The sequence below is a fragment of the Telmatherina bonti genome, assembly GCF_933228915.1.
Source record: "Telmatherina bonti genome assembly, chromosome: 21".
In the NCBI taxonomy this organism is placed as follows: domain Eukaryota; kingdom Metazoa; phylum Chordata; class Actinopteri; order Atheriniformes; family Telmatherinidae; genus Telmatherina; species Telmatherina bonti.
Genome location: NC_136630.1, coordinates 17064765 through 17087366, shown reverse-complemented (window position 1 = coordinate 17087366; position 22602 = coordinate 17064765). Strand labels below are relative to the sequence as shown.

Sequence of the window (22602 nt, the reverse complement as noted above, 5' to 3'; positions counted from 1 at the left end):
TAGCGCTCATCCCGCAGCTTGAGCTTGTGGGTCTAACTTTCACTTATTGGGAGAAAAGGAGTGTTGGAGGACATGCGTCATTAGTTTGCATACTGCACTGAGGAGTTCCTGGTTGTTCACACCATTCCACACACTGTGCTCTATAAGTCTCAGGGGAGCTGAAAGGAAAGTGAGCCTGTTGATCAAAAGTGCCTTTCATTTTACTGGAGTGTCACTTACTTGGCTGGCTCCGCACTTTTAAAGGGGGGGGGGGGGGGGGGGGGGGGGGGGGGGGGTGTTCATTTATTGGCAAAAGCTGATTTAACTTGGGTGCCAAACTGAAAATACACAGTTTAAGGGGAATCTGTTGTTCAGTCATCTTCTGCATACAGAAAAATGGCAAGAATTTCTAGATGTCTGTAGATTTTTTTTGTTTATTCATCAACCATCCTATCTTTTTATTTTATTTATTCTAAATATGTATAAGAAAAAGACTATTACTTTGAATTAACCAAATGGATGAATCCTATAAATCAGGGCTACAATCCTGCAGGTTTTCCATATATCCTTCCTCCAACACACCTGACTCCAAGTAATCACTCATTGTGCAGAACTTCATTGGCTGTTGGATCCATTTAATGGAAGCCAGGCATGTTGGAGCAGGAATACACTGAAGACCTGCAGGACAGCAGCCCTTGAGGACCGACTTTGGATACCCCTGCTGTAAATGTTCTTTATATTTTCTAATTAGATTATTAGATTATTTTCTAAGAAATAATTTATATTAATTGTTTGATTGATTTCAGCATGCCCACAAATCATGAAGACCTCAAGTGGAAAGCACTCCAGACCCAAGTGTCAGCCTCACAGTAAATTTACTGGAACTCCTGCATACAATTAGTGACTAATATTTCATAATTGACACACTGTGACGGATGTGTCATAAACCAAACACTTCTTGAGCTTCATAATAGCAGCCATAAATTAAAAGGCTTACCATGTCAGACCAGCATAGCTGTATGAACGAGTATGTACAGTATTTGGTATCATCTGAAAGATGAACTCTAGAAAATATACAACTTCTTCAGTGTCTTGTCTATTTTGAGTAGGCTACTCTTATCCAACCAAGACTATTTCTGGGCTGTAAGTGATGTGACTGCAGTGGCCACAAAGACGCACTTCACTCATATAGTTTAGTTTGATCATTTTCAACACAACTTAATCTAGTAAACCTACCTTAACACATCAGTCATGGTCACATTTCAGTCCGCAAGACTCCCTGACCAACAGAATTCAGAAACATAATCCCACAGAAGCACCACTGTTAGAACTTGAAACCACATACTCACTGACAGATTGTGACCACCAAGGGTGACCTCAAGTCTCCATCATACCAAATTTAAAGCGACAAGGAAATCATTAATCCTGTCATGGTGCTTGACAGAGAAAGTAGACAGTATATATATATATATTTATGTGTGTGTTTTAAGACAGAAGTTTGAAGTACGCTCCTCATCAGCGATACACTTTGTCACCTCCTGGTTCCTCTAAAAGGCAGGCAAGATGATGGACAGCATGTCTTGATGTTCATGACAGGAAGATGAATGAATGCAACGAGTGCAAGAAATGCCTAAGAAGGGCACAAGACCTTAATTGATAAATATAGAAAGACTGAAAACAGTTTTCAAATAGTCCATGTGCAAAAAAAACAAAACACATTGCACATTATATCGACCCTTCTGATGGTGATGTGATGTCTACATCAAATATTTTTATTTAAAAAAGCAGATCATCGCAGTTCTGTAGGGAACTGAATTAAAGGAGCACTTAAATGTTGAGCCTTAAGAAAAAATGTAAAGCATTTTCTTAACAAAATTGTTCCGTTTTTGTTTAATAAGCATTTATCCAGAGTTAAAGGAACTCAACACTACCCCCATGTGGACAGCAGCTTAGACACTGAACAACAGTTTAGTTACAGCTGTGGGCTTATATATAAAAGACAATAAAATAAAGATGTTTCCTGGTTCAGAACAAAGCTTAATTAAAATAAACCAAAGTGGAAAATCGTCCTATGATTTGAGGTATTAAACGTTAAATGGTACAGAATGCAACCACACCAATCCCATAAAGATTCATTATTGAATGACCTAAATCCTATTGAGCATCTTTGGAAGGAGCCAAAACATGCCGTCTGGAAAAGGTAGCCTTCAAACATGAGACAACTGGAGCAGTTTGCTCAAGAGTGGACCAAAATACCTGCTGAGAGGTGCAGGAGTCTCATTGATAGATACAGGAAACGTTTGATTGCAGTTATTGTCTCAAAAGGCTGTGCAACAAAATATTAAGGATACCATCATTTTTGTCCAGGTGCGTTTCATGAGTTTATTCTGTTGAAGCATGGTTGAAAAGCAATGTCTGACTTTCACTGGTTACATTTCATAAAATTGTTTGTATTATTGCTTTTGTCAGATTCAAGTTATTTCTGTGATGATTATGACTTTTTCTTTCAATGACCCGAAATGTACCAACAATTTTGTCACGTTTATAATAGCAAACACTTGAGGTCTCCCCTACTGGAGATCTCAGGGGATAAAAGTAACTCATTGTAATGTGAGGAACATACAAACAGTTGTGTTATTAAGAAGAACATCTTTACTTCTGGACAGAAGTTTAGCAAAAAAACATAAGACAAAGTTCAGATTCTCGCTTTATTGGTCAACTTGATGAAAGACTACAAAACGAATTCACAAAAAATCTCTTTCAAGTAATCAAATCTGTACAAACCTAAACTGCATGGGGTTTTTACAGCTCTGGCTCATGAATCTGAAGTAATTTGTGTTTGTGTATGTGTGTGCGCGCTTGTGAGCTTGCTTTGAAAAGGTGCAACTCCTCCCTGTTCAAAGATACTGAGACACTAACTCAAATGGACAAGACACCACATACGCGCACAGACACACCTTTTGTTTTCAAATTTTACAGTACAGAGGACAGGGAAAACAAAATACTCCCCCCCCCCCTCCTTAGGTACAAGCACACCTGCAGGCAGGAGTTTGCTGCCAAATCCATCAAGTCAGCAAGCTCCCCACCGTCTCCCAAAACATGCTCTTTCAGTCAAATTACTATACAGACTGATGCTGTGGTTATTTACCTGTCCACGGGAAAAGTGGTCAGAAAAAGGGGAAAGTATAAATCTCTAATACTCTCGCACAAAATGTACACGTGCACACATGATTTTAATGCTCACCTGCAGACAGGACATGTTTGTCACCTGCACACGCACACACGCACTCACTCAGACAATTCATTACATTAAATGTTTTAAGAAGTACAGATAAAAAAGGAAAAAAAAGCCCTGGGTAAAGGTTTGATTTCTGGCTGTTTGGTGAAAGAGAGGAGAAGAGAGGTAGAGAGGGCAGGAGGGATGGGCTGGAGGTCCAGGGCAAACTACTGCTGTCATTTCTTAGCTTTCCTGGGAGGAGTGACTGGACGGCCGGAGCCCATGCCTCCTCCACCACCATAGAAGAGCTTCTTGTCTGCCGGTTTCAGAATCTAGACGGGGGAACAACAACAGAATTAGCAAAGAACAAAAACCAAAGCGATATCATTTACACAGACTGCTGACCTGGAATGAGCACATTAGGGTCTCGTCTACACTCATCATTGCGCCGGCGTTGTCAAACTCCCCGCAGTAGTTTGGGGCTGAGAAGAGTGTAACCAACTGCCTCTTTGCAAAGAACTCATATCCGTCCTCAACCACCTGAAAACGTACAGCAGCTCAACATTTTCTTCAGGAAGAGTACATCCAGACATTTTTCAGAAGACTTTTTGACTATGAAATTAATGTGACTTGAATATAAATGTAGTAATTACCAATTATGACAGAAGCCATCATCTGTTCACTTCAATCACTTGGCAAGAAAGAATTTTTTTTAAGAGATCGAAAGTAAACTAAGATTACTGTTAAAATGTTTTTCTTGTTTCAGTCTAACAATATAATCAGTTATATTTATGCAGAAACGCTGGCACAAAACAATGCTCAGAAATTTAGTTGCGGCTCTCGTCCGTGTACTTCCACCAAGAGCACTTCCCTAAACTCTTCTTGAAATATTAGCTAGGTGTAAACTCCCACGTTTCCTGTAAGGTAAGAGTTCGTTGTTTCAAAGAGTCATAACTAAGGAATGTTGTAGAGCAATTTAAACATAAGTTTTAAAAATGCCCTTTCAGCTGTAAAAAGTAGTTTGCAAACAGCCCTCTAAGCACCATTACTCCTCAAACGAGTCTACACAAACTAAAATGCAATTAAAATGATTTGATCTACTTAAAAACTACACAATACAACTTTACTGCAACTTGAGGGTAAAGCTGAACATCATCCTCAACTTCCAAGGGTTCATAGGTACGATAACTCCAAAACAATTAGCCATCACTTCCAGATTCAAATCCTGCCAGTCAACATATGTTTGTTTTTCAACAGCCTTTAAGCTCTGAATTAAGTTCTCAAACTGACCTGATGGGCTCGACAAATGAGGTCCATGTCATGTTTGTGGAGGAACTTGGTGACCACATCCGCACCAAAAGTGAAGGAAACGCCACGGTCGTTCTCGCCCCAGCCCAGCACGTCCTTATCCGGGTCTGCCCACAACAGGTCGCAGAGGAGGCCCTGGTCAGGCACATCCGTGGGTCGCATGACCCTGCGCACCTGCTCCATAGACTGGAGGTCAGGGGACAGGCCTGAAGGACATAAATGGACGGTTTAACATAAGATACCAGAGTTTAAACATCTATAATGAATGTTCATTGGATGTTCTTTGTTGACAGCAAGTCAGAACATTTTACAATGAATAAATAAATAAACAGAAACAGCAGTATGACGTGAAAGAAAATACCTGCAGTAATGTCAGATATGCCAAATATTTCATATTTACAAAGGAAAAAATCTCAGTATTTGGGGCTGGTTTTTAAAAATTGGGGCTTTTTTATGCCTTGTTGGTCTATTTTGTTTCGCGTTTACCAGTTATAACTGGCTCTTTTAGAGTTGATGGAAAGTCCCAGTATCTTTAATAACACAAAAACTGAAAACATCAATGGCAAGAAATTATGAAAAACATTCTTTACTGGAAGCCAAATAAAGTAAAGTTCACAAAGTGGAGAAATACTGTCTCGCTAATCTTTCTCATGTTTAAAAATTCTTTATATTGGACAACTACATTCGCATGTCAGTTGAGGCTTTATTGCAACTTTTACTTCACCTCAATAAATGACTCACAAACTCACCATATCAACTCCGTGCGCTCAGACTTATGTAACTTTTTATGTTTGAAGCAGGAGGTGGAATTTACCCTCATGATTATCAGTGCTTGTTTACACATTTGGACTAGCTGTTCTCAAAAGACACGCTGTGACTGTGGCTCACTGTAAGTGTCATTTTGTCTGAACCATTAGAGTCCATTTTCAAACCAGTGCCATTTTCTCTATAACAATATAAAAAAATGAACAGCTGAGAGATGATTAAAAAAAAGAAATTTCGTCGCATAATGAGTTTTTTTGTGGTTTTTTTTTTTTACAACTTTTGAAAATTGTATTACATTATTTGACCGTAAAATCTTTTTTAACATGAAACGCGAAGTTTTTTATGATTACTTATACAATTCTTTTCATGTTCAATGGTTTGAAACCATCTCAATTAATTCATGAGACTTGTGGACACAAAATACATTGCAGAAAAATCAACTAAAATGCTCCTGAATAGTCCAAGCTATGGCCACTGTGATAAGTTGTACCTTTATGTCCACAAATAGGGAGAAAGGATTTCTAAACAGTTGTTCATACAGTCCTTTGACCATGATGTTGACAGAAACGACAGAGCAGACGAATTTGTGTGTGCAGTCTGGATACAAGCCAAATTAAGTATTTGATGAGAATACCTCCATGGCAACAGAAGATCTTCTCATCAACAATGGCCGCAACGGGCAAACAGTTGAAGCAGTCGGTGAAAGTCTTCCACAGCTTTATGTTGTATCGCCTCTTACCTACGACACAACAAAAAACACAATGTCTTGCTAATAATCTTATCTTGGGAGTCATAAAACAAGCAGCACCTATTGTACCAGATTAGAAACACCTTTTACATGATCGTGGTTCTGAACAGAAGAGGCATGTGATTAATTGCAGCCCATACAGCCTGAGCACACTCCTCAGCCAGAAGACCAGTTGTACTGAAGCGCTTCTTAATCTAATTACGCTTTTAATATGTCAACACTTGCGTCCAACTGGATTCGCAGCAGTCCAATAGCACCTTCCTAAGATGTCCATTACTGCTTGATTTTGTGCTTGTGTTGTTCTATATGTAAGTCGCTTCAGATAAAAGCGTCTCCTTAATGACTGTAGAATAGAATATGGAAAAGTTACTTTCACTGTCAAGTTTAACAGAATCCAGAGACATAATTTATCATTATTAGAGTGTAGATAAATTTCACAGGAACAAATATTGCATACGTGTAACACTCAGCATAAACACAAAGATCAAAACAATTATTGAAACGCCTTACAATATCTTGACCACACCAAAGTCTAGGGCATGTCTGACATGTCTATTCAAACAGCTCCAGACGGGAGTGGTGAGACTGTAAGATTATAGTTTATGTCAGTGTGCATTCCACATTACTTACACTCATCATAAAAGCCGTATATTCTGTTAATTGAGGCGCACTCATGGTTTCCTCTCAGCAGAAAAAAGTTTTCTGGGTATTTGATCTTGTAGGCCAGCAACAGGCAAATGGTCTCCAGAGACTGCTTGCCTCTGTCTACATAGTCGCCCAGGAACAAGTAATTGCTTTCAGGTGGAAAGCCCCCATATTCAAACAGCCGCAGAAGATCATAGTACTGCCCATGAACGTCACCTGGAGAGACAAGCAGAATTAGGCTTAGTTTATGGTCATCTGTTAGACTGAGGAAGGGCCTGAAAGGTATCAGAGCACATTGTGAATGTGTGTCTCTCTGCAACAGTGTGTCTTACTACAAACAGTGAAAATGGAAAAATTACAAGCTTCAGTTTAAGAGGATGTAATACAAGTTGAGTCACTTTAACCAATTTTCTGCTGCAAAGAAAATCAAAAGGAGGAAATAGTTTATTAGGCTATTATATTAGTATGAAAAGAGCAATGTGGTGCAGGCAAAATAGGGTCTCCTTTTGTGAGCAATATGAGCAGACCTAATATAATCAGACACAATTATGCACTCGATGCTACAGTGCAGGTCACAGTGTTGGGTAAATGGCTACAACATGGTCAATCTGATGTTCCCAGTCAATTTAATTTTAAAGTGAAAACAGTACAGTTGGCTAAAGATGTGATTCATGATGAGTTAAAAAAGAAAATCACAGCAAAGGGTAAAGCGACTTGGCTAGAGGCACATACCCAAAAACCATAAGCTAGCGCATCAATACTACTTTACCCCATGAATTAAGATGTATTATTTTACATGAAACCTATTATCATAACCTATAGAGATGATGATAGTGTGAAATCACTGTAATATAAACATTTCACAAACTTGTCCAGTTTCTTAATTCAGGAATGGCATATTGACCATTAAATGGCAGCAGCACCAAATATATACCTATATTTACATAAATCTTTATGATGACAGCCATAAACCATATTCTGTTTTGTAGCATGTAATATTTAGTATTTTTGTCTTTTTAAAAATTAACTATAATTTGGAAATTTGAATTAGCAGCACAATGTGAATGTAAGCCATCTCACCTTTTTTTTCTAAGCTCCAGCAGCCATCACTACAAGTTTGTGACCACAATTTAAAATTCTCTCGACTCCAAAGAACACAACTAAATCTCACCACAAATCTTGAGGGGCGCCTCAAGTTCAAGCAGGATTGGCTGGCTGAGGAAGATCTCTCGGGATTTGAGGCAGAGACCACGGATTTCATTCTCTGTCAGCTGAACATTTTTCCCAGGTCTTGAACCTTTCACTTTGAGGAAACAAAATAAGTTAAAGAAGTGACAATTCGTTGAGAGCAGATGATGTACTTTACTTTTCTAAGAAGCATGAATAATTACAACAGAGTGGGCAAAGATGCCGAGGTTTAGTTTGAAGTTTTTGGAAGAGACAAACAGAAAAATTATAAACATTTTAATTTGCTGTAAAAGTCAGCTCTAGAAAAATATAAAACACTTTCAAAATTCAATGCATATTAGAGTGCTGTGCACACAACTCACTGTCCAATAACATGCTTTGAATGAACTGGGCCATCATAATCATTGTTAAAACAAACAGATCTGACTTAAAGATTTAGATGTATTTCACATTTATCATTGATGTATAACACCAATGATAGCAAGTTATACATAAAAAAGATTTTTTGTCAAAAGAAAATCTAAAGTAAAATCTTTCAAGTCCAAAAGTCAAAGAAAAAAAAAAGGCAAGAATAAAAACGCATATCTATATCTAGTGGTTATCGAAACAACTTATGACTGTCTAATAGCTGCTGCATTAAGTATTCTCTATAAAGATCACTGAATGACAACAAATCCCACAGGACCCCTTCATGACTACACACTGCATTAGGTGGACTATAAGATTTTCATTTGCAGCTCAGTTGAAGTTCAGTGTTGCCGAACTGTACAAAGATTCACTTACAGTCAGAAAGAAACAAAGAGAGAGAAGAGGACATTTATTTTGTAGCAAAAGTTAGCCTTGGAAAGATATTTTGGAGACAGACATCGTCCCATCGGTCCAAGTGTCAAATACAAACATCACTGTGTCAAATATGGCAAGTATATTTTTTTCCGGTGCGGTGTTAAGACATTAAATAAGCCATTTCAGCGATACTTTAGCCATGTGGGAATAATAATTATGTTACCACAGTGAGAAAAATGACCAAATAGAAAACGATACTGACCAATTAAATAAAAATCTTGAGCTACATGTGTAAAGATTGATACGCGCTATCTGAGCCCTGGCGGCAGTCGTCGTCCTCCCCGTTAGCTAAAATGGCACCTCGGTACATAAGTATCTGGCGAAATACTGTCTTACCTTCCAGCAGGCGTTGTATGATCGAGTCGATGTTCAACTTGTCGGCTTCCGCCATACTATTCCTCGGTTCTGGTCGTCTTTTTATCACTTGTACGAAATCCAAAAGTAGTGAGTGTTAATGGGCTACCGAGTTACCGTTAGCTCAACTAGTTTAGCGCTAATCGGCTATCGTTAGCCCGCTAGCTAGCTAACCTTGGGGAATAATCGGCAACCTCAATTTTTGAGGGTGGGAGCTGAATTGTTGAAGATGTGGTGGTTGACATGTGCTGCAGAAATTCTAAATAATTAACGATTTTGCATTAGATTTACTTTGGGATGTTCGTATTTAGTCGTTACAACAGTGTCTCTACCGTATCCACTTGCGCCATGCCATCGACAAAAAGAAAGGCAAGAGCGCTAGCGCAAAGCGAGGTTGAACGGAAGTGGTCTGGCTGTTTCTGCGTTGCCATTGGTCGATTTCACCAATAGACGGGTTTACAGACATACAATCTCCTCTAGGATTGGCTGTCATTAGCGTCTGTCAGCATTTATTCGTCTCAAAATCTCACTGTAAAAAAGGGCAATCATTCTCGGATGTGTGTCAAGTGTTTATCGCAGGGAATTTTATATTTTTGTCCCTAAACAATTCATGATAAGCTACATGCCTTTAGATACAATTAAATGTTTTGGTTTGTGTTGCTTTGTATTTGTTGCGCAGTAAAGCGACACCCACGGAAGTGAATTGACGACGTATTTTGGCATGACGCAATGTCTCAGCGCCTGGCAACACGAACCGACTGATTCATTCTAAAGTTGAGACATGGGTTTAGCTTAGCATTAATAGCGTTTTAACAGAAAGTAACCATGTCGATTAATCAGTCAAACTTCAGGCTTTTGATTATACACTAATACTCCTGTTTATTTCATATACCCACCCAACAATGAAGTTGCTTCATAAAGACATTGAGAAAGATAATGCCGGGTGAGTGGGTGATCATAGCTAATGGCAAGCTAACCAGCATGCTGTATTGTAGCTGACTGTATATGTCAACCATGTTGTAGTTTTTCCCACATATGAGCTTATATGTATGCGTCAATCTTAATAGATAAACTTAAATTCAACATTTGTATAGTTTCCATGACTGGACATGCACACCAAAGTAGGTAAATGACAATACCCACATTAGCTGTTTGAACACGAATACTTATGCATCACTCCAGCACGCGTATCATCAAATAAACATGGAACATGGATTTCGTGCATATGCATTTTAGCTTTGTTTTCTAAGTATGGTCTGGTGCAGAAGCTGTCTGAACAAGCGTACACACTTTTTCAGTCAGGTGACTCTTGTGCCAGAGGAGGCGGAGGATATGTGGCACACCTATAACCTGCTCCAAGTGGGGGATAGCTTGAGAGCTTCAACCATCAGGTAACATTGCATTTTTATCTCAGAGGTGTGTGTTGAAGCCTTGTTGGGTATACATAGCTGATAAAGAAAGTTGGGCTTGTGATAATCTGACTCTGAAAGCTCACAGTATGACCCTTGTTTAACCCCTGTAAATCCTGTTTAGTTTCTTCTTGTTGGATAAAGAGTGGTATTTGTCCATTTTACATTTCATGCATAGTTATGTACACACCCCACAGTAATTGCATAACTGATACTGACAAAGGTTTAGCTGTTGCTGTTTTTATCTTGTTTCCCTTTTCTGCCACAGTGTAATAGAGCTAACTGTTCACTTGAAGGTTGTAATGACATCAATGAAAAACAATAAAAAAATGCACATAACTAACAAGTATTTTATGTTTTGGCTTTTTGTTTTTTTTTTTGTTGTTGTTTTTTTGTGCCAAAGAGTCTTGGGAACATAGACATAATTAAAAATTAGGCAGAATTTTATTATATTGCACTGTCATAGTCCCATTGTTCTTTGTCAGTTTATGATTGTGATGGTTTCTAACTTTGCATCTAATTTGTTCTGCCTGTGAGTAACTGGATTTTATGTTCTGATCTACTGAAAATGCATAACTGAACATCTCCCTCAAAACTAAAGCCCTTGCTTCTGTTCATGCAGAAAGGTGCAGACAGAGTCTACCACAGGAAGCGTGGGTAGTTCAAGAGTTCGGACGACTCTGACATTAAGTGTGGAGGCTATTGACTTTGACACTCAGGCCTGTCAGCTGAGAGTTAAAGGCACCAACATTGAGGAGAACCAGTATGTGAAGGTCAGCAATATAATGGCCGTTTTATATATGGATTTGATGCTGAATATGTAGTCCTGTATTCTTTTGTTTATATGCAATCTTGTTAAATGACCATGCGTTTCTTCAGTATTCCCATTTCACAAGTTTAAATCTTTTATGGATCATTATCAGGCATTGTTATTGCTATAAAAATATTCAATGTTCAGTGATTTAAACTTTGTAGTATCCTAAAACAGGCAGTATTTTCACTGAGTATTGTGTCTTTACTTATATAACACACAGAAGTTTCTGTAAATTTCTTCCCACAGTGCTGTGTCTTGAGACACTTAGAAAAAAAATGCAGCTCATATTAAAAGCATTTTGGCTGGCTTTATTTTCTACCGTGGTGTTCGGTATAGGTCACTGTATTGTTGGGCTTGTGGCACACTTTGGCAACTGAGGTCTCTGTTTGGCAACCTTTCTTCCTTCTTATGTTGTTACTGTGAAGTGCTGCTTCTGCTATTTCACTGTATTTGATGGGTAAATCTCACTCATGCAGCTGTCTTCCAGACAATGTCAACAGCATGCAATTTTGTTGAGACACCAGACAAGCATTTTTTTAATATCAGTGTTGCTGGTGTTGTTTAATCGACAGCTGAGAGGAATCATTCACAATGTGAAAAATAAGTCAGTGTGTTGCCCAGTCCAAAGTGTAGTCTTGTCTCATGTTGCTATGACAACAGATGCCTGCCTGGAAATAAAAGCTGATGTTATGATGTGTTTTTCATTCTGCAGATGGGGGCTTACCACACTATTGAGCTTGAGCTTAACAGGAAGTTCACTCTTGCCAAAAAGAGCTGGGACAGCGTTGTGCTGGATCGAATCGGTAAGCAGTTTAACTATAGTTAAACTCTAAATAACACCACAAGTGAAACCACTTGTTTCATTTGGTTGAGGAAGTCACAGAAGATGTACACAGTCTGCATCATTCTTGGTAAACCATGCACTTGTACAATAACTGACAATTGTAAACAGGAATCACACTGACTGTTTTTCAGACAGAAGGTCGTGATCTTTGGCAGCTGTTCACTTAGCTGTCATAGACTCAGTATTTATTTCCTTGATGTATCACATAGTTTCTGCTTATAAGTTAGCAGTAGGAAGTGATTTAATAGTGGACTTCCTAAGGGAAGACACACTGTAATTGTAGGTATTAAATGTTAATATATATTAAGTACTTCTTCAGAAACAAAAATGAAATAACAAGTTGTGCATAACCGCCACAGATGATCCATTTCTTGTGCTATTGTCTGCTCTTTAGAGCAGGCATGTGATCCAAGCCAGAGGGCAGATGTGGCAGCTGTGGTAATGCAGGAAGGTCTGGCTAACGTGGTGCTGGTGACCCCAGCCATGACCCTACTTCGTGCCAAGGTGGAAGTCACTATTCCTCGTAAGAGAAAGGGAAGCTGCACCCAGCACGAAAAGGTGAGCTGCCTGCAGCAGTGTACGAGAGGAAATTTAAAAAGCATAGACAGCTTTTCTTAAAATCATTCCTGATGAAAATTCACAGGTACAGATAAAGCAACATATTTTTTTGTTTATATGTCATCAGAAAGTCATGCAACTTCTCTGCCTGGTTGGAGTCATCATGTTGATGGTGTATAGATGCAGATATGGATGATATGGGTTTTTGTGCATTAGGAAATATAATAGATAGTAAAGAATGTTGCTAGTTTAATTTGGCAACAATTTAAATGTGTACAGTGGGATATAAATATGATTGATTATACCATCAGTCATTTTAACTATTGTGTGTCATCCTTTGTCTACCAGAATGTTGGAGGTGAATCAACATTAAAACACAAGTTGTAGCTTTATTGCTTTTATCTCTATAAGAACGGTGTTTATGTGGGCGATGACACCCACATGAACGTAATATCTAATAGATATTACATTCATAATTTCGGGGAGGAAATTTTCTGGAGGTGGTCTGCTTGTAGTTACCAACAGTATTAATATGAGTTACATGAAGTTATGTTTTGGCTCCTTTGTGTACTAATCTGTTGAAATCATGGACAGTTTTCTTTTTTCCTGTCGTTGTAAAAAGAAATCCGTCAAACTGAAATGGATATTAATGAACCGTGAAGGTCAAAAGTTTGAACACACATTGAATTTCACGGGCAGGTGTGTCTGAATGTTGGACTGGTAGTTTTGTACATATTCAGTACCGGTACTTAAAAGAGCGATGTAGTCCAGATCCTAGCATACACGGTTAATTGTAAGAGTATTATGATAGGACTTAAACAGGTGCTGTTGTTTTTTTAATTTTATATTTTAGGGTAATTAAAATTGAATGAGGAGATGAGATGATGTGGTTGCTGTGCATTTTTTGATGAAAAAGTTCTTCATTTTCAGGCTTTGGAGAGGTTCTATGAGGCTGTGATGCAAGCAATTCTTCGCCACATCAATTTTGATGGTAAGGCAACATGGTAGCCACACACAATTACACTTACACATGTACGTTATGTTCCTCTTGGCACCTCCTACTTCTACTAATATGATTTGTTGCTACTTTTGCATTTATAGTTTTTGCTGTCTAACATTTTATGTTCATTTTGTGGTTCACTAGTTTCAGTTTTATGTTTTGTCTTTGTTTAAGAAAATCACATAAAATTCAATGTAATTTAAGTTTAAATTATGTCTTTTCTTCATTTTCTTTAAGTGGTGAAATGCATCCTGGTGGGCAGTCCAGGGTTTGTGAAGGACCAGTTTATCACTTACCTCTTTAAAGAGGCGGTGCGACAGGACAACAAGGTCCTGCTGGAAAATCGTCCCAAATTCATGCTGGTCCACTCTTCATCAGGTCATAAGTATTCACTCAAAGGTAGGAACATCTGCACTCTTTGAGTAAAACAGTCACATAAGCTGAAAACTTAGTAAAATGTTTGTTCTTTGCAGAAATCCTTTGTGATCCCACAGTGACAAGTAGGCTCTCTGATACCAAGGTGACTAAACAATCAGGTTCATTCATCTTCTTGTTATCAAATGATCCCAAGTGAAGTAAATAAGATATTTGTTTTCTCGTGCCTGTAATGTGTCTGTGGGCAGTGGATAGGAACATGATTCCCAAAGCTTATTAATCCATGCACAGCATTTAATTCAATTCAATTAAATTCAGCTATATTTGTAGAGCGCCACTTCACAACAATGTTGTCACAGGGCACTTCACATACACATAATTTCCAGCCAATTCAGACATGTCTTATAATAGAAACCAACTGATTGTATCAAATTTTATGAATCATGTATTTACACATAAATATTGTGACCCCCGGTGACTCCGCATGTTATAGTTTAAACTAACATTTTTCTGCAACTTTCAGGCAGCTGGAGAGGTAAAAGCCCTGGAAGACTTCTATAAGATGCTTCAGCATGAGCCTGACAGAGCTTTCTACGGGTGAGAGATGATGGATTAAGATAGGCCTCACTTATTCACACTTAAAGGTAACAATAATGGTATGTTTACATTTTTGCAGACTTGCTCATGTGGAGAAAGCTGCTGATGCCCTCGCCATCGACACCCTGCTGATAAGTGATGTATTGTTTAGGTAAACGCAGAACTATTGGTTAAACGGTTTGGTGTTGAAATTTGTATTTAACTAAAACAGACAATTTTAATCTGCAGCAGAAAACCATCAGAAAAATGTAGAGTATTAAACGAATGGAATTACACGTTGTTTTTAGAGCTCAATATGTGATTTATCAATCATCTGTGGTTGAATGCATCATAGTTCGTAGTGATCCAACAACCAACAACTAAATCCATTTGGAATTTGACCTCTTTCTGTTTGTATGTGCGTCCAGACATCAGGATGTTCCAACGAGGAGTCGCTATGTTAGGTTGGTAGACAACGTCAGAGACAACGGCGGCAATGTCAGGTAACTTTGGAAATTGAGTGTTTGAAGGCTGAAACTTTTGGAAGATGCCCTTATAAAATGCAAGTTAGTGAATACAGAAATGTATGGTATGTTAGCATTTTTGTGTAAATGTTTTGAGCTTTATGTTTTTCTAACACAGTGATGGCCCAGACTTATCCTGGGTCTCACTCAATGCTTGTTTTTAAGTCAGTTTCATGGCCAGCAAAAATGCATCATATGATTGGTTTGAATGTTATTTGAGCAGTTGTGAAAAAAAAAATCTCCCAAATGTTCAGACAAATTTTTCTTTCTTAATCTTTTTTATGTAGAATATTCTCAAGCCTTCACGTGTCTGGTGAACGTAAGTTACACATCACTTAAATTTAAGATATGTCTTCTATAAACACTTCATAATTATTTATTAACACAATTAGCAGCATTTCATTGTTGATCCAGATGCATCTAGTCATTTTTTTTATATCATTGTACAGCTTCATCAGGCTTTAAGGAGCTTAATGATGTTCTTGTCTTATTATATTATTGCATTTGTGTCCTTTCTGTGGTTCCCTGGTCTCTTTTTTTAATAAGATATTTTGGTTTATTTTATTTTAATGTTGACTTAGGAATTTTGTCTGCTTTATTTTATACAACACTTTGGTCAATTGAGAGTGTTTATAAATATATTTTATAAATAAACTTGACTTGACAATGCCATATATTCATCCACAAGAGTGAAACAGCTCTGCAATTCATCATATCTAACTTTCTTAGCACCGGTCAGAAGATGGACACAGTTTGTAGACCAAAACAGAGATTGAGAGTGTATTTGATTGCAAATATCACTTACACTCTGACTTTTCCTGTCACTTTTTCTTTGGGATGTGTGAATGAAGAGAACCATTCTTGGTAAAGTGACTGATGTGAAAATGACTGAGTATCATCAGTTTAACAGATTAAGGCAGTACGTTTGTCTGTACTATTATGTAAAAACATTACAACATGATGTGATAATGTTAAGAATGTCACTCATGAGGGCTTTTTTTTTTTTTTTTTTTTTTTTTTTAGTGCTTAATGGACCTTTTTATGAAAAGTGATGCCAAAGATCTCCAATATCATGAATATCCATATAAAATGGTTTGAAACTGTGTAGGAACAGTAACATTATGCTCTGTCAACTAAAGATACTCAGCATCAGACATTAAGCTATAGCCTGACTCAGTTTTTATTCCTAATTATTTAATATGTTAAGAACCTATTCTCACTTTTCTTCCACCTCCTCAGAACTGACTCAGCTGAGTGGAGTGGCTGCCATCTTACGGTTTCCTATCGCCGACCTATCTGAGGGTGAGGAGGAGAGCAGCTCAGATGAAGACTAATCCACACGAGTGGACTGGACTTTTAACGTGCGGGGAGAAAAGAGCAGGAAGGTTCACCATTACACAACACTGCAGTGATTCTGTATTATTAAATGATGATGCTACTGGGCTGTGGTGGAGGTATTCTACCTGTGCAACATCTGCACCTCTTTAAAATGAATTGTTTTTGAAATTTGGCCATACTTTCTCATAATTTGATGCAGTTTTAGGTGCTTTGATGGTTTTGGCTTGGAGGTGACTTTGTCTGTCAGAGGTGCAAGTTAAGCTTGAATGAAAAATAAAAGAAATTTTCAACAACTATCTTACAATAAGAATGTAATGTTCATTGCCAAATGATAAACTTTATAGGCTGCAACATCAGTGATTTTTTTTTTTGTTTATTTTTCAAGTGTAAATATACAACTTATTTTTCTTGCAATTAAACAACAGAGTCATGCAAACACTGCTATCATTTCTCATTTTCACATAAACAATTGCATTCATACATTAATTAAGTGCAAGCTGGACAAATATACAAAAATATATAATTTATTACATATTTATTTAATTTCCATACTCTTGGTGATGGATCATACAATCCAAAAACCACTGCATGTTAAACTATGAATCAAGTATGCTCAGGTTTTTTTATTTTTAGTGTTAACTGAGTTCCACAGTTACACAGTTTGTTATTCTGCGGCAGTGCATCAATTATAAACTTTTGTTTATTCACAGCAGCTAGAACTAAAGTGCATTTTCAGTCACCATCCCTGCTTGTAGGGCAGCGCTGAGTGTAAGCCCGTGTGGACTAGATGGAATTGGCATCACTCATCAGGACACTGGTAGCTCTTAATCCAGGCTAAATCTTCCATCGTGCCCCAGTGCAGGTAGATAATTGAACAGATAACCATTACGTGCATTATCTGGTGGCTATTGCCCCAGTTGTCAAACAGGCCCGGGCTGAAGCGCTCAGGAATCTGGATGATGTTGACTAGTCCTCCCAGTATGGCTAGAGTGTCCATGATGACGAAGAGGCGCAGGGAGTTTGGGCTGCCCACCCCAGTTCCGTAAACCCGGAACAGAAAGAGGGTGAAGCGAAACAGAGCCTGCCAGACGAACGCACGCAGGCGCAGGACGTTTGTGCGGGCTGTGGTGGCACAGTAGATCCCATAGGCTGATAGGACGATGTAAGCTAGCAAGGCAGCCTGTTGGACCATGGGGTAGCAAAGAAGGGTGATGTAAATGATTGGAAGCGCCCCTGCAGAGAGAAAGGATCTTGTTATTGATACTGTTTTGATTTCATGATATTCCTGGTCTAGATTTATGAGACATCCTTGAAACTTAACTTGCTCAAGACTTGAGCATTAAAAGAGACCTGAGATATTCATTTTATTCTGGAACTCAGACCTTAAATGAATTCTTTTTATATGTTACATACTGTTCCCTTTTCTACTGCTGTTCATCTGTCCAACAAAAGCCACCTGACTTCTCTTAAAATCCTTCCACCCAAATGCACATTGTTTTTTTTCTAACTGGCCAAAACCTGCTGAGGCATGGATCCTATCTAATGCTTCTAAGTGCTGCCTCATCCTCCTCCACTGCAGGTTAAATAATTAATAGGTTTGATTAGACTGAATCCAGACAAGAGCAAGATTGATTTTGTAATCATTACGATCATTCTCAAACTCTCTCTGACTTTATGGTGGATTAAGTCTTTTGATTATAAGTAATTTTAAACATATCCCACTATTAAGATTACTAAAAGCTAACTGAAGAAGAAAAGTTGATGTCTGGTAGTATCAACAGTGGACTTGGCTACATGTAAACCTGCAACATTACTCAGCAATACATGTTTAAAGAAATGTAAGAATTCAGTCATTGACTTTCTTTCTGCAACATACCCAGTGTGTTAACTAAGCAGACTCCAAACATGTCCAGAGAGAGCAGGGTGTCATACACATGTTCTCCTCCCACATGGTTCATAAACACATGGTAGACCACTGAGCCAACAGTGGGGCAGAGGCAGGCCAGGTAATGCACAACACAAATCCAGGGGCACTCCACCTCCATCCAGGGGATACTCAAAGGAAGGAGCACCAAGAAAAGGAAGAAAGGAATGCCTGAGGTGGTAGGAAAGAGGAGAAATTGAACTATATTAGATTGTAGAATAGATTAAGAAAAAAAAAAAGGTTTGAAATCTACATTTCAGCTCAGAGCTGTGCAACTTGAGTTTATTAACACAAAAATAGAGACTTAAAATGAACTTACAACTGGATTTGACTGCTGCTGGTTTAACTTTTTTTTTTTTTTTTTTTTTTTTTTAGGTATTTTTCAGGCCTGGTATTTTTGCACAATACAGTATTGAAACATTTCCTGATGCAGAACAAAAAAGCAATTGAATGGTCAAAGAGTTGTTCCTTTTTTTTAAAATTATTTTTTAAAATCCAAAACAAAGAAATGTGGTAGTTAGTGAGGATGCATTGAGGAACTTGTGTAATACTTCAATGTTAATACCCTTCACTTCCCCTTACTAAGAGTGTTAGACTTAATGAACTTAAGGGATAGCCGAAAGCGAAAATGGGACAATAAGAAAACGCCTTCAGAAGTTCAAGGCTTTACAGTTTTTGTGGCAAACATTTTATTATTACTGACTTGAAATCATTCCAAATAGCTTCAGTTTATAAATGTAGCATGAAGGGCTCGATTTTTAATGATTTAACAGTAATTCTAAATTGCAAATATGTGTGCATGCACAAGCATTTTCAAGAATATTTTCTGCCAATAAACACAGGAATTTACTTTTGAAAAGCATCAACCACCTTTAAAGGCCCAGTTAACTGTCAGATATTTCCAACACAGGGATTCCCTGGGCAGATTACAGATAATACCCCATTCCTCATTACAGTCTTGCCAAAGATTCTTGGAACCAGGCATAAGTGAGAGTAGTTGGCATGCGGTGACCTGTTTTGTTTGTATGTCCCTCATATTGTTTAATAGGATCAACAGCTCTTTGTTTTTAGATTTGATAGACAAATATTTTAAATATAATTCAGATGTGCTATGAACGTTAGTTTACAGAATAGAAATTCTCCTCCAATAAGCACTAAAGGAAGAGCAGTTCTTGAAAGAAAAGACAATCCATGGTTATATCTGTACTCACCGTGGGTATAAATGTTCCCCAGCTCATTGTGCATGTAAAAAAGACTCCTGAGGCACTCCTGAGCTGTGGAAACAGGCCTGTAACCCGTCAAGACATACTTGTTGAACTGCAGGTGCGGCGGAGTCTTCGCAAAGTCCAGCAGTCGCGGTCCTTGGTAAAGCATCGTCATGATTTCCTGCAGCCAGTGCACTTACATTTATTTGACACTACAGGTTCCACATCTACATTTACATCCTAATAAATCCCACACTCGGGATTCTCCGACATGGCTATGTCCATGACCGGCCAACAAATCTTAGCCATGAGATCCATCATGGGACAGGTGAAATTCAAAGCAAGCAACCTGTTGAGCTGAACTAAGTGGCATGGTTTACAGAGGACCAATCAGGAGACAGTTTTTATTCTTAATCTGGGGTAATCCCGACAAAACAGCATGTGCACTACTGCAGCTTCTCCTTGTCACTGCCAATTACTAACTTGCACGTAAAGTTCACGGTTCATTTAATGCAGAATAAAGGTACAGAAGTAATTCCTGTTTTGTTGACCTGAAATAGTTTGCATACAAGCCTGTCTGAAAGTCTCCTGTGGTCAGTATAGACAGGGAATTTAGATAGTTAATGTGGTGGTTTTCTTAAACATTCCTTCATAGACATCTAAAAATCTGGAAAAACAACATGGTTTTTCGATTCTGAAGATACCAAATATATAAAATCACACACATTTTGGGATTCTTTGGTGGTTTTAATCAAACAAATACTGTACAATAATAAACAGATTGTTGCATCAAGTAGTAAAAAACCCTTTGCCATGTAAAATAAATAAGACTGATTTATTATTTCCATATTTTGAAGAAATATTTTGATTTCCTGACATAACCGCTTTAGTAAAAAATATTGACCATGTGTCAGATATACTACATTTCTCCAACAATTTCTTCGCATACAGTGAACAGTAAGTGCAGGACAAAAGTACACAGGGAAACAGAAAACGGGAACTAAAAATCTTGAAATATTTAATCTATATACTTACAAACATAAACCTACCAGCACTATTTGACAGAGGAAAATTAAAAATATACAATGAAGTAACAAACACCAATTAAAGGTGAAATTGGGCTCCAATGATCCTGCTGAAGAGTTAACCTGTAAGGGAAAAGGAAGAAAAGTGACTATGGCAACGGAGAAATAAGTACACAGAAAACATTTCATATTCGATCAGTCTTTTTTACCTTGATAGCCACTGTTCCCAAAAAAGCCATTTAAGTCATATTTACTGTTCTTTGCTCCTAAAGGAAAAGACATTCAGCATTATGAGACCATCGAAATATTTGAATTGGATTAGGCAGTTTGGAAAATGAATGAATAAATGAGTGAATGTCACGACTGGCCGACAATATTTGTATGCCGATGAGATTGGATGTCTGTACGTCTAATTTATCACATAATGCCCAGAATCATTGGCAAAGTTAATAGATAGAAGGTGGCATCAGCTAACCCAGATGGCGGCCATTATAGAAAATGCACAATTCTTCAATAACTTAATAGCCATGTTCTTCATTTTGGTTTCAAAGGGTATGTTTTCAGGGTCACAGAGTCGAAAGATGTAGCATCTATCCTGATGATGGATAGATAGTAATATTAGCTTGAAGTACACATAAGAGTGTTTTTAACTGGGAGAGCTGTTGGGCCTTTTAGGGGTGTTTTCAGAGATCCTATGACTTGGCAGGGCTCTGTGCTCTCAGAGTGCTTCTGGTTATTTATATAATTCCTGTTTTTACTTCCTTTGTTAAAATCTTGCATGTCCAACACTAATTTGAACCCTTCCAGGACTAACCTTGTGGATGGAATTGCAGTTTGAGATGTTGCTGAATATGGATCTGACGTGGTAGTTGGTGTACGTCATCAGGTTGCTCAGGTACTTGAGATTCGCCCTGTGTTTCTGTAGAAGGTGCAGATTCAAGGAGACTGGCTGTGCCCTCCGTGTCAGATAAGTCCTCAGCACCCTCTGCAGGTAACCCCTCAGGTGTGAAAGACTCTGCATGGTCAGATGGGAAGGCCAAGGTGGAACTGGGAGTGGGTGCTGGAGGAAATAGAGCAGCTAGATAGGAAAGGGGAAAAATTGTTTGTATGTCTAAACTTTTAATAAATGTTATCTTTACTTTCCACTCTTTTAATTAATATTTTTTAGTTTACCGTCTGGCTGTATTTGCCCATTTATGTAGCCCACATTTTCTGAAAATAAAAGATAAATACTTAATTGAATGCAGTCAAGCTTCAACATATAAACATGCAGAAATATGTATACTTACCATATCTATCAATGGGCATCCCTTCGCCTTGAGTTGCAAGTGCAGGAGTCGGCATCACTCCCTTTACTGGGAGACGAGAGGAGAAACCTTAGCAGGAGGATTCTTTCTATTTCTTGGATTTTCCAAAAAGAAAACAATTTTCCTGACTCACCGTAGGGTTTTCCAGCTGAATCTGACTCAAGAGGCTGAGACTCGTATGTTAACCCAGCTGTATCTGTACAAGGCACATAAAAAGACGTCCAATTTACCTGTACATTACTATCCAGACTGTTAAGTAGCATATTTTCCCACCAGCTTTACCTTCACTTTCAGACCCAAGAAGCTGTGACTGGTAAGGTCCCTGCTTATCTGTTACGGGATTAAAGAAACTTCTTAAAAATACAGAAGGATAAAGCCATGGAGCAGAATTAAAACACATGTGATATTCTGTACCATATTTTCCAGATTTTATTTCACCCCCAAATCCAACAGTCTGTGGTGCATATGGAGCTTCACCACCTCCTAATGTGGGAAACCACATGAAGATGTCGCATTCAGTTTGATACATGAAAAATTGACAGTAAAAAGATTGTGAAGTTTTGGTCAATCACCATAAATTCCTGTTGACTTTGCATTATGTCCAGGTTGAGGCTGATATGGCGACCCAGTTAGTTCTGGATAACAGTATATGCAGA

At 38.1% G+C, this 22602-nt stretch overlaps 3 protein-coding genes across 3 annotated transcripts; 1 reads left to right on the top strand and 2 right to left on the bottom strand.

Moving 5' to 3' along the window:
* Positions 1-2450: 2450 nt before the first annotated feature.
* ppp1cab (protein phosphatase 1, catalytic subunit, alpha isozyme b) lies at positions 2451-9412 on the bottom strand. The gene is made up of 7 exons (XM_079261482.1): positions 9030-9412; positions 7834-7965; positions 6648-6878; positions 5904-6008; positions 4487-4710; positions 3602-3736; positions 2451-3528 (listed from the first exon to the last, which is right to left on the bottom strand). The coding sequence occupies exons 1-7, from the start codon at positions 9082-9084 to the stop codon at positions 3433-3435; spliced, it is 978 nt and encodes a 325-aa protein (XP_079117608.1). The 5' UTR covers positions 9085-9412; the 3' UTR covers positions 2451-3432.
* A 263-nt stretch (positions 9413-9675) lies between these two features.
* Positions 9676-17084, top strand: pelo (pelota mRNA surveillance and ribosome rescue factor). Its single transcript, XM_079261481.1, has 13 exons — positions 9676-9990; positions 10346-10438; positions 11079-11229; positions 11983-12073; positions 12509-12672; positions 13603-13663; positions 13910-14071; positions 14146-14192; positions 14571-14644; positions 14724-14795; positions 15052-15126; positions 15435-15466; positions 16387-17084. Exons 1-13 carry the CDS (start codon positions 9950-9952, stop codon positions 16479-16481), a joined length of 1158 nt encoding a protein of 385 aa, XP_079117607.1. The 5' UTR covers positions 9676-9949; the 3' UTR covers positions 16482-17084.
* A 200-nt stretch (positions 17085-17284) lies between these two features.
* LOC306771924 (progestin and adipoQ receptor family member 4-like) lies at positions 17285-20053 on the bottom strand (the record flags this gene model as incomplete). Its single annotated transcript, XM_079261257.1, has 3 exons — positions 19621-20053; positions 18362-18580; positions 17285-17718 (listed from the first exon to the last, which is right to left on the bottom strand). The coding sequence occupies exons 1-3, from the start codon at positions 19787-19789 to the stop codon at positions 17285-17287; spliced, it is 822 nt and encodes a 273-aa protein (XP_079117383.1). The 5' UTR covers positions 19790-20053.
* Positions 20054-22602: the final 2549 nt, after the last annotated feature.